The sequence below is a fragment of the Plectrocnemia conspersa genome, unplaced genomic scaffold, assembly GCF_051122295.1.
Source record: "Plectrocnemia conspersa isolate PC_06_02 unplaced genomic scaffold, ASM5112229v1 ptg000003l, whole genome shotgun sequence".
NCBI lineage: Eukaryota > Metazoa > Arthropoda > Insecta > Trichoptera > Polycentropodidae > Plectrocnemia > Plectrocnemia conspersa.
The window spans coordinates 15627119-15640833 of NW_028277167.1; the positions used below are offsets into that span (position 1 = coordinate 15627119).

Sequence of the window (13715 nt, forward strand, 5' to 3'; positions counted from 1 at the left end):
TGAGAAACGAGACAAACTTCAACTTAAATATTTTTGCCTCTTTTAGTTGTATATAATTCATATGTGAAGGTATCGAATCTCAGTTATTTGATTGATCAGATTGGTTTTTTTATTTTATTATACGTGAGGAAAACTAAAATTGCACAAAGAGTGGAATTTGAGTTATTCGCACTGGCAACACTTCGGACAAAGGGTGGCGGCTGCGAGGGTAGTGTCGCCGGGTTGGGCTGTCGTCTTTTTGTCGTAGAAAATCAATCGTAAACATTACAGCTGAGAGATAAATTTGCACAGTTCGGTGTTTCTAATTATATTGTTGAAAACGTGGTATTGTGCAAACATCCGTCCAGTTGGATTTATATTGGTGTTTGTAAACATGATCATAACATGTTTTATCATCCATCAAACGTCAGTGGTGCGATGACTTCTGTGTAAGTTGACATATTTATTTAACAAATAAGATTTTTATTTATAATATGAATAACAATAGTTCTTATCGTTTATTTAAATTTAACAATATGTTTAAATTTTAAATTGCCAATGGTCGTTTGTATTATTGTTATGTTATCATTTATGAATTAAAAGGTGGTGATAGTTTTTTAATTAATAATTATTATGAAAAAGATGGCGCTAGTGTCGCTATCGTTTGATTTGAATATTATTTGGTCGATTCTTTATTTCTTATGATTCTTTATTAAAAAAATTATCATCGTGCGCTTTGTTTGGTATCCCTGCAAAAGCTTTCGTTCGGTGTATTTCTGTAGCCGTAGACACTGTAACTAACCGGTTCGGTTTTAGACCGAGTAGATTTTGACGCGCTTCTTCCGGGACGCATTTAGAACTCCCTCCGACATAGTCTGATCGCCTGATCTGACGGCCGATCGTAAATCTTTTCACTCCCAATGACAATACGAGACATCGAGAATATCACACAAGCTGACCAACATAACGGCAAATCTAAAGCGTACATAAAAAAACGCTTAATTCGCATCCACGTGTCGTTGATTATCATGGAGATCCCACCCAGGCTTTCTCCGTAATTCGTAAGAATTTACTATTAATTTATAATTTCGCCTCTGAAACAACCCTCCTCACCTTTTAAACGCATTAAGGGATTAATTGTTTAATTTAAGTTTAGAAAAGGGAATGAAAAATTAGTAAAAAAAAAATTAATTAATTTTTACATCTAACTTATGTGTATATAACCGATCATATATGGACGGATTCTATGGAAGGCGTGAGTTGCCCCTCTGCTGTTATGCGCTCGTATTTTTCGGGTCAGAATTTATATAAAAAGGTCAGAATATTGGCGGCCAGAATAAATATAAGATGCTTAGAATTTATATTATTTTGCCGGAAGTTATACAATATTAAATGGTTAGAATTTAGATTGAATTCAGAATCATTTTAATTATTTTGACAGATGGTCAGAATAATTTTAGAATTTATAAAGAATAGCCAGTATTTATATTACATTATTTATATTTCCCCCCAAGGTCAGTTTTATGTTGACAGATGGTCAGCATAATAATACATTGTCATTATCAAGATGTTTTAGAACCAACTTGTTAATTTCGAACTTTGTCGCTGACCAGGTTTGACGTGAAGCGGCTGCTTCCTCGGTTTTCTTTGGGTCATTTGGTATATACTCGGCGTAGCGTAGATTAGTGCGAGTTCTGTTGAATTATTGTATTTCTAAAGTTAGAAGTAATGTAGTAGAAAAGTCAATTTTGTTCTGTGCAAAAGAGAAACTGCTAAAATATATCGCTAACTCGTTTCTGTTAATGCCAATGAACAGTCAAAATCGCGTGAATTTAAAACAGGAAAAAGTGACGTTTATGATAAAAATAAGAGTAAATGACCATTATGAATTTATTAAACGTGTAATGATAGATTAGCTTTATGCCTGTCTAGAACTGTTACCGAAAAATTGGACTATTGAAAATTCTGCGCGCGTTGGGTATTGAAAGTGACACGAAACATCAATGACGTTTCGTGCAAACACAACATGTAGCATATGATAAATACACATATTTTTATTATAAGTAAATCTTAATATAAAATACTTTTTACTAATTATATCACACCTCCAATATACATAAGTCGTTAAGACCTAAATATTTCAAGTATCTTACGATATGCAATACGAAGGTCACACGTTTCTGGCATTCCTTTGCCCAAAAGTTTACAACATAAATGTTCAGTCTTCCACACGTCTGTTTGTTAGTTCAAGAAGCTCAAAGCAGAATTATCTCTTGGTGATGACACGCCGTGTAAATATAAATATTTCGATTAGTACGATATTCGTATTCGACGTTTAGAGCAATTCGCAAAAAACTCATAATAACACTTACGTCATTTTTGGTGTGTGCAATAAAAATATGCGAATTGTAAATATTTTACTTTTACGGTGGCTCCGAAGTACAGTTCTCAAATATACATAGATGGGGGTAATAAACTGAATGGTTGGCTGTATCGTTTTATTATATAGAACGAGACATTTGAAAACGAACGGCCCGAAACGGACCTTATCTTTATGGCTGGGTTGATAATTTTGGAAGTGTGGATAGATGAAGGGTTTAGCAATTTGGAATTGCGCAGCGCTGATTCGAATAACGCTCATAAATTAAGCGAATCGTGCCCCGAATTACGTTTATAACCTATTTTAATCCGAAAACTAACTTAAATTTGTTGAAAATAATCTTCCAAATATAATGATCTTCATTTAACTTTAAAGTTTTAAACTTAAAAGTTTCGGCGAGAAACTCGCATTCATCAACACGCTGTCAACTTAGCTGAAAAGCTTTTATAAAAGTTGAACGAAAGTGCAAATAAAAAAAATGAGCGAATTGAACCAAACTAATATTTATGTTTCATATTATTTACTGTATTTTTTTCCATTCCATTATTAATTATTTTAAGTAGGTGGTAGGTACATTTAGTGCATAGACAATATATTTTATTGATAATAGCTTTCGTACACGGCTTCACCCATATCATCATTTACTCATAAATCACGTTTTTTGTTGAATTTTTCCTCTGTCTATACTTACATATATGTACTTGTTCTGAAAGCTACGCTCGTGGTATTGCGACCTAAAACTGACCATGATAAAAGTATTCAACAATCAAATCAACTCCCGTCATTTTGTTCAAATTGACTCAAAGCCGAAGTCTAGAAAGCGAAAAAGCAAATCGCTTAGATTTAACAAGCTTATATTTAGATATTTGCAATACTATTTTAATGTTGTTTAGAGATATTTTATAACACCGGTTCTAATAAAAAAATAGCATGGGTTTCAAGGTTATATTATTGTATAATTCTAAATTCATATTCGATTATGTTAATCAAACATATTCCGCATATATAAATACATATAATACTGTTTGTATATTTAATGAACATACTATATAAATAAATAATTATGCACTATGAGAACCTTCAAATGTAAATTAGCTATTTGAAAATTTATTTGTAATGATCGATTATGATGTTCAATGCAATTACACGTTTTGCTCGATAACAAAATTGGATAAGGTCAGAGAGTTAATTAAATTCAAGACAAGATTTTAAACACCCTCTCTCACTCTTATTCCAATTCCCATTCTTACTCATAATATTATACATATGCATGTACATCTGTACATTTTAATGTAATCACGAAAGATAAATATAAAACGTAGCTTTCTCAGTTCAACACATTATAGAATTGTTAAATTTTGATATTTTACGTTGCTTTACCGCTCTATTTAGACTGCTTCTTATTTTAAATTGTTTGAAACAGTTTACTTCAATGTACGTTAAAATTTGTATAATTTTTAGTTTTGTAGATCGTGGGAGTGTTCCTTTATTTCAATATACTACACGGGAATAGCTTAATAATTGTGACGTTAGAAATAAAATTTGCATTATCCGTCTCTTACAAGAAAACTAATTGTGTGACTTGTGTTCCTTCATATTTCACCGAGTACAATTCAAGGGGTAGGGGTTAAACCGCATATCAAATCTAATGTTACATTTCGAGTGATAGATTCGTCGAAACATTAGGTGATCATGTATCACATTTCAACAGTATATACGCGATGATTTTTTTTATCTCCAATAGTATAAATAGGTATTGAATTCAAATACATACAATTAATATATGGAAATTTGTTCCATAGCAAACTAGTGTTTTTCAAAATACTGTACTTCAAAAATACCTACATAATTAAAAATTAAAAAATTAAGCCGTCCAAAAAAGCCGTGCTAATCTTATATTATCTAGTTTTTGCGTTTGATTTCTTGATACTGCATGAAAATGCTTTTTAACCCTTTTTGTGCCAGGGCCCTGATCGATCGTCCCTCCATGTAACTTCATCCTACTGATCAAATAGTTTATTTTTTGTAAAATTTTGTAAAGCACAAGCTATACATAGTGTATATGTATTATAGCTTGCTATATAGTACATACCCTGACCTATAAACAATTCCTTTATCTAAGAAAAGGAGATTTAGAAGGCCATAAATGACATTTGCTGCACTCGCGAGAACAAAAGCAAAATACACCAAGTTTGACCTTTCACGCCGGCAAAAACATAAGCGTTCGAGTTCCTATTGTCAAAAAATTATTTTCATGCTAATTTTCAAATGATAAAATTTATAAAAATATGATTCGAAAACATTTCATGCAAACTAGAAATTGATTTTTGTATAAAATTTTATGAAATTATTTTAGTATTTATACACTTTTAATGTTTTCTATTGTATCAAATGTATTTTATTTCGTTCAACAAACAGAGTTCATATTAAAAAAATGTTGAATTTTTAAAAAATAATAATTTAAAAAATATTAAAATTATGTACTGCTCTGAAATATCCATTTAACTCACGATTTTATTGCGTTTGACGTGGATTTTTAGCAGGGACGTCATTTGTAGGAAATAATATAAATATTTAACAAATTCTGTATGAATATTTTTTAATTTCTTATTTTAATCAATTGATTTTGCTTTCAGTTTGCTTCCTGTTAATTTTGTGATCGATCTGTAACCAATTTCCGTTGTGAGAAGTTGCCTTGTGACCAATGTTCGTGTGAGCAATAATCATCCGCGTGACCAATGCTCGATTAACCAGTTGCCATATGAGCAATGATCACCGAACCGAAAAGTTATATGCATTGTATTATTTCCATTCACGTTATGGCCCACCTTTGCTCTAAACCATTTTTCAAATTTTAAAATAATGTGATTTTGTCAATAATTCTGTTATATGTGTAACAGTGAAACACATTATGAGTATAGTATTTATTAAGTGTGTTAACGCGCTCTAAAATTTATTTTTCACAATCTTTTCTGTATTTCTTAATTTTATTTTTCTAAAAGTAATGTGACAACCCTGACATTATGGTTTTTTATTTGTCTGCACCAAATTTGATTTGACATATTTTTTTAAACGTATTTGTTTGAAAATATGTGAATATTTTTTTTACGAAATTTTATTATTATTATTTTTTTTAATAGCTATGTGAAAACCTTGACGTTTTTTATACATCTGTATTAAATGTTTTATTTGTATTTTACAATATTTTTTAATTATTTTATTTTTACATTTTGTAATGTGGCAACCATGGTTCTAGTAAAAATGTCATATTGTATACATCATTGTACACCATAGATACATTTTAAAAAAAAAAATTTCAATAGCTTTTGGTATATATATTTTGAACGTTATAAGATAAATCGGTAGATGTTTAGGAAAAAGTTTTTCATTAACCATCGAAATAGTTTAAAGTTTTCATAGATAGCGGAGTGACGGTGGCATTGTATTTTTACAGGTGGCGCTCTCCGGCCCCGCGGGCCCCCGACTCGGCCCCCTCTTCAGCCAGTCCGCGCCGCAGCCGCTCGAGGCGCGCTCGTGTCGCGCGAGTGCCGCGAAAAGCGACTCCGCTACGGAAATAAACGCGCCGCGCCGGGGCTAAATTTGCGCAGCCGATGCCGACGCGCAGATGAACCGCGGCCATCCCGCCTCCTCCCGCGACCAGGATGACTCCTGCGCCCACCCGACCTATCGGAACCGCGAGCGCGAATACAATTACCTGAACGCCCTCGACGACTTCTCCTGTCTCCTGGAGCGGTACCCGCACGTGCTGCAGAACCGGCGCGTCGCCGACCTCCTCGCCGACCCCGAATCGGGCATCACCCCCTCGGTCGTCCTCGAGTCCATCAGGGAGCGCGAGAGGAGGGCCGAGCGGGAGCGCCACTTCGAGGAGTCTTTCGCGCGGGCGGAGCGCACCATGGCGGCGACGGCCAAGCACGCCAGAGACAAGTTCGACGCAGGCGAGGAGGACATAGCCGCCATCGCCAAGCAGATCTCCGATCACGCGGAGGCCATCTACCAGACCTGGAAGTCTAGAGGCCTGGCGCCCGCGGAGATCCTCAACTGTCGCTCCCCCCAAAGCGAACCCCAAACCTCCGAAGCTCCCCTCCCCGTGGCGGAGCTGCTAGCGAGAGCTCCCGAGATGGACAACAACAATCTAGAAAAGCTAGTCAACAACTTCGTCAACGAAGACAAGGCTAGACAGCGCAACAGATCTCCATCCAAAACCCCATCTACCATCCAATTCGCCTTACAGAAGTTCGAAAAGAACACGTCGCCTCAAAAACCCGGCTCTCCTTCTTCTCCGTTCGGACCCAAAATGAACCAAAAATCACCAGTCAAGCCGGACCCTCCCGCTTACGCGTCGAAACCCGCGATCGGAATCAAACCCCAAGTCGCACCCAAGACCTTCGGCCTACCTCAACAAGACGCGCGCGACGGCGACACGATAGAAGTCACATATCCGCCCGACATAGTCCCTCAGAAACCGGAAACTCCCAAGAGACCAGCCGGCCTGAGCCTTCAAATCCCCGCTAATCTACAAACGTGGCCTCTCAAAAATAAGATAATAGATCACAAACTTCAAAAATCGCCGGCGCTCGCAAACGACGTCCAACAGCAAAAACCGGGCGCGACCAAATCACCCAAAGCGGACAAGTTTTCCACTCTGCCCGGAAGCGCGAAAACTAGCACCGCCGCTTATCTAGACGAAGTCGCGAGAGAAGAAGAAAGACTGATAAACGCGCTGAAGACCGGCGTCGCTCTGAGCGAAGATTCGGACTCGTCGCCGTTCGCGTCCAAGACTAGGAGTCTCGCCAAAAAAGAGGGCTCACCCGTCAGAGAGTCGGTCAAACCGGATTTGATCCCGACCGAGAACACCGGCTTATCGCTGGTGGACTACGCCAAGAACAAGTACATCGACAGTCTGGAGAATCCTCCGACGCAGCAGAGACTGGAGGCGAACAAGTCGACAGTGGCCAGCCCCTCGCCGGGGCTGCAAGTGACCGAGACGAGGAGCAAGTTCGAAAACGGTGATAAAAGTGATATCAACGGTGCGGCTCCGCCGGGGCGATGGGGCGCTCCCAGAGGCCCCAGCGCGAGAAGAGTCGAACAAGTGCCTCATCCGGAGTTGACGACCCAACAGAAGCAGCACATCAAAGCGCAGGCCGACAAGGTGGCCGGCAGCCCGGTGAGGCCGTTCCTCACCCGGGGCTCCGTGGCCGAGAGGGTGCTCATCTTCGAGAAGTGCCCCAGCGAACTGCTGCTGGACAAGAGAAAAGCGCCGGCCGTCGCATCATGGCGCACGGGACACGACGTGATGGCCAAGGCTCAGGTGAGACATTTTTTTATTCAAATATATTTGTTGTTCGACGCGTTCGCCTCGAGATGCAAATCGCTATGTAATCGAATTTACATAATGGATTTTTATTTGCACAAGCGCGCGTATTTCGAATAAACGGACTGTTGTTGATGCTGTGCATATTTTGGAATAAATAAAATACAAACCGCTCATATGTGCATACATACATATAGTGGAGTGAAGACCACCAAAATACGCGGGTCACTCAACTTTCAGGTTCTCGACGCATTCCGGTGCATCCTAACGCTCGTTCCACGATAGATAATCTTTTTCGAACCTAAAAAGTGCTTTCTGTCATATTATTTTAATGTATATTTAAAATACATATCGTTTTCGCTGTGTTTTTCATTCTCTATTGGTCTCTTCTGTGTTTGTGGATGTAGTGGGGCTGGACGTATTTATATAACATAAAGTCAATACGTTTTTCATTGCTACTATTTTACTATACACGGGTTTTGCCACAAATATAAAATATTATAACTCGAATTACTCGTTGATTTCAGCTAGTTTTTTTCAAAATAAGGTCCATGTGATTTCTCTATAAACACACATTTAACTCATTTTTGTAATTTATTGACAGTAATTAAAGGAATACTTTTATAAATAAAATGTTTTAAAAGAAAGAGGTTGGTTATATTTTGACAAAATAAATCAAATAATTGGTCAGATCTTAAACGGCGTTTTATATATTAAATGTTATGTTTAAAAATGAACTTGTTAGTTATATTTTAACACATTATTGGGTCGGTAGTTTTGTTTGATATTTGTCAGTAATTTAATTAAACACTCGGTAGTTTTAATTATTGGCAAGTTACTTAACCCTTTGTAGTACAAAGTTTTTTTTCCAATAAGTGTTGCTTAAAATCAAAGCCATTTTGAATGAATATATTTAATTAAATAATGTATGTATTTTTAATATAATTAGTATTGTATTAATTTAAAAAATATAAAATATTTTTTTTATATATTAATTTGTTGCTATACTCCGTTTCTTTTAACCGAGTCTTTGTAAGTGAAAAAGAGATGACAACTTTGGGTGTACGCTTCACCAATTTACTACATTTTTAAATTTTTTAATTGGATTTTTTTATTGAAATTCAATTTTTATAATTTAATGGAATTCAATTTCTATTAATTCAAGAAATGTACTAATATTAATTTTATTAGATTATATTTTTTATTTATTTATAAGAATTGTTTTAATAATTTCTTTTTCTATTATGTTATATAGAGATACTTATATAATTAATGAAATATTTAAAGTACGTGTTATTTATTTAGTTTTATTATTTATTTTATTTATTTTAAACTAATATTAAAAAAATTCAGACGTTATAGACGTATGAGCTCCCAGTAAAAAACAGATATGTGTGACAAAGGACTACAAAGGGTTAAATGAGTGTTATCTTTTCAACATATACCATAAGTTATTTGGTTTCATTTCGGTTAATATTTTGGTTTAACGGAAAGTAGTTTTAATATATAATAATTGTGTATTAAATGTTTATTTTAAAATACAATGGATATTTAAAATACAATATATTTAAAATATTTATATTTAAAATACAATAATTGAATCGAATATTGGTATTTTAACAGAGACTTGTGTTTATTGGGTCAGAGTAATTTAATTTAACGGTTAGTTTAATTAAATTACTCTGGTCTGTTTTTTATGTTAAATTTATATTTTACAATTTACTGATAGATATATTTTGACCAAATATTGTTATTTTTTAACTTAAATTTTTGTCAGTAATTTGGTTTAATGGTAAGTAGTATTATTCTTGTTTATAAACGATCAGTGATTATTAAAGGATCTGATTTTTTTAAATGTTATGTTTTAAAATGAAATATTTTATTATATTTTGACCAAATATTGTCACTTTAACCCTTTGAGTAGTGAGTTAATTTATACACATCTGTTAATTTGCTCGTATATATTTATTTGCGAGTGAGTTAATTTTAGATATTTTTCCATAATTATTTCTGTTGTAATTTATTTATTATTATTTTATATTACGTTTACAGTAAATTATATAAATAACAGCGATTCTCAACGTTTTATTACTTTGATTTATTTTACTACTTTTTTGTATTTTAACCCTTTGGCTACCGAAATCCGATATATCGGCTTTCGCTACACTAGCGAGAACTGCCGGATCCGACGGCTCCGAAATCGTAGTATCCAATACATTTTCAACCGTCTGTAGGGTAATTGCTTCAGGGGTTTATAACATTTTTTTCAAATATATGTTATAAATATATTATAATCATTATTTTTATACATATACACACATATATATATATATATATATATATATATATATATATATATATATATATATATATATGTATATGTATATATATATATATATATATATATATATATATATATATATATATATATATATATATATATATATATATATATATATATATGTATATATATATATGTATATATATATATATATATATATATATATATATATATATATATATATATATATATATATATATATATATATATATATATATATATATATACATATATATATATATATATATATATGTATATATATATATGTATATATATGTATATATATATATATATATATATATATATATATATATATATATATATATATGTATGTATATGTATATATATATATATATACATATATATATATATTAGGGGTACCGGAAAAGATTCCATTTTTTTTACATTCCTTGTTTGAGATCAGTTTGACCCTGGACACGGTGGAGTGAGCATCTTTGTATGTTTTTTTGTCTATAGTATTGTTCCTCGGCTTTCTTTTTGCGCCATAAATATTTTTTTAATCTTAAGGGTAAAATTAGCAAACCAGAAGCAATCGAACAATACATACGGCATTGCATGCTACTTTTTTTTCGATTAAAGCTGGAAAGCAACTAAGGCAGCTAAAACCATTATTGAAATTTATGGAGCAGTAATAACAGCAAACAGATGCCAGTTTTGGTTCCGGCGATTTAAATCTGGCGATAGGACCTTAACAGACGTTCCGAAATCAGGACGACTTTCGAAATTCGACGATGAACTGCTGAAGGTCATTTTGTAATCAAATCCTGGTCAAAGTATCGAGGATTTATCCCAAAAACTTGCTGCTCCGTGGTCTACAGTGCAAGAACACAAAAAAATTCGGCAAAACTAATCGAATGGGTGTTTGGGTTCCCCGTGCGCTGTCCGTAGCGAACAAAGAGGAGCGAATGAACACGTGCGATTCACTGTTGTCAAGAAACAGAATTCACCCATATTTGGATTAAATTGTGACTAGTGACAAAAAGTGGATAGTATACGACAACGTGGTGCGAAAAAAACAATGGCTTTCAAAGAAGAAAGTACCTGTTCCGACCCCTAAGCCCGACCTCACCCTTCGCAAGTCCTATTGTGTGTATGGTGGGATATTCGTGGAATTATCCATTATGAACTGTTAAAACTGGGTGATACGATAACTGCAGAAGTTTATTGTCAACAACTCAAAAGATTGAATGAGAAATTAAAAGTAAAACGTCCGAATTTGATAAACCGAAAAGGAGTGATTCTGTTACACGACCACGCGCACCCTCTCAGTGCAAAGATGACCCGTGAAAAAATATGCAATTTAAATTTTGAAGTCTTGAAGCATCCTACATATTCGCCAGACCTCGCTCCTTCTGATTTTTATCTCTTTAGATTTATGGAACATTCATTTAGGGACAAAAAATTTGAAAATCTGAAGGAAGTCGAAAATCATTTAAATTCGTATTTTAATTCGAAACCACCAAATTGTTATAAAGCGGGAATCCAAAAATTGCCTAAAAGTTAGCAAAGAGTTCTAGATAACTATGGGGACTATATTTTATAATATGTAAAATAATATGAAAATAAAATTTCAATAAGACCTATGATGTTTAATATGAAAATAAAATTTCACTAAGACCTATGATGTTTAAAATAATGGTTTTCTTTCCGGACCCCTAATATATATATATATATATATTTATATATATATATATTAGATATATATATAAATTAAAATATATTTATATATTTTTTACCTAATATATATATATGTATATATATATATATATATATGTATATATATATATATATATATATATATATATATATATATATATATATATATATATATATATATATATATATATATATATATATATATATATATATATATATATATATATATATATATATATATATACATATATATATATATATATATATATATATATATACATATATATATATATGTATATATATATATATATATATATATATATACATATATATATATATATATACATATATATATATATATATATATATATATATATATATATATATATATATATATATATATATATATATATATATATATACATATATATATATATATATGTATATATATGTATATATATATATATATTATGTATATATATATATATATATATATATGTATATATATATATATATATGTATATATATATATGTATATATATATATATATATGTATATATATATATGTATATATATATATATATATGTTTATATATATATATGTTTATATATATATATGTATATATATATATATATATATGTATATATTTATATATATATATATATATATATATATATATATATATATGTATATATTTATATATATATATATATATATATATATATATATATATATATATTCAACAGTCTGTAGGGTATTTTTACTTAAACCATTATTTAAAAATATTATATTTTATTAATTTACGAAAAGTTTTATTTACATTATAAAAATAAATAACATATTATATACCATTGTTATTGATTCCTGGTTGTTGTTCGCCCGCTCAGATCTCGTATTTTTTAATACGTCATGCGATAATGACTCTTATTCAGCGCAAATAAGAACTAAAATAACACACAATCGCATATTCATCATTAATTAGGTCAAGTTCACTGCAGACAGCGTCGCACGCCGCGACAGCATGTTTACAAACTAAAATACACATTTTGACTTTTTAATTATTTAATAAAAAGTCCCGGCAGTTCTGGAACATTTTTCCAAAAATGCCCGGCATCCAAAGGGTTAATAATTAAATTTAACACTTTTCTATTATTAAATTTCGTTAATTTATTTTACATATTATTTTATATATTGAATAAAAAAATACTTCTTTCAATTCAATTGTAATTTAAAATTATATAACATCTGCTATATTCATTTACTTATAATATTTGTTTACGTCAATTGAACACGACTGAAAAACAATTTTTTTTCAAACAGAAATTTAAAAACTAAAAATAAAATCGATACATCAGGGTGAAATTTTATTTTCTATCGAGCTATCTTACATTTGTGGCAAATAGTACAGACTTGTACAGTGACATCATATATGTTAATAAGCATGAACACACACTGCCCTGATTATTCCTCAAAATGTTGTTTTGCTATCGTAGCGGTCGAGAAAATTCATCAATCTTTTCCTCAACATTGCTTCTTTGCTGAGAAACGAGTTTGGATGGTATCAGACCGTAAAGCTATATAGCAGTCGTTTGTTTACTCTACTCGATTCAAAGTTTCTTCTAATCTTTATCTCCGATGGCCGATATATCGCGGCGCTTGGCACCGCTCCCGATTATCGTCGATAAAAATAATGATATGATGTATTAGATATTTGGCATGGGCGTGAACCGTGTTGGTGGCTCGCTGTTTGTCCTTGGTCTCTCGCGTTCATTCCCATCTGGTTGACGAAACTCATTTGCCTTTTGACAAGCGTTAAAATGCTTTCGATATATAATGCACATACGTATGTCGAGAAAAGCGTAATAATTTTCCGCGAAAATCAAATAGACGTTAGGGGTTAGCCCGCGTGTGTAACTTACTGAGGTTCAAGTTTAATATTTGCGCGTGGTTATGTGTATGCCGTTAACGTTAAACTTTTCCGACTGAAAGGAAATTTATTTGCGTG

The 13715-nt window shown here is 32.3% G+C and overlaps 1 protein-coding gene across 2 annotated transcripts in view; it reads left to right on the forward strand.

Annotated features, from left to right (window-relative positions):
- The first annotated feature begins 182 nt into the window (after nucleotides 1-182).
- Nucleotides 183-13715, forward strand: part of LOC148236746 (uncharacterized) — a 98357-nt gene continuing 84824 nt past the window's right edge. For both annotated transcript variants that reach the window (XM_088183645.1, XM_088183644.1), the window contains exons 1-2: nucleotides 183-428; nucleotides 5814-7688. In XM_088183645.1, the coding sequence (XP_088039771.1) occupies nucleotides 5985-7688 (1704 nt within the window). In that variant the 5' untranslated portion in view covers nucleotides 183-428; nucleotides 5814-5984. The remainder of the gene's footprint in view (nucleotides 429-5813; nucleotides 7689-13715) is intronic.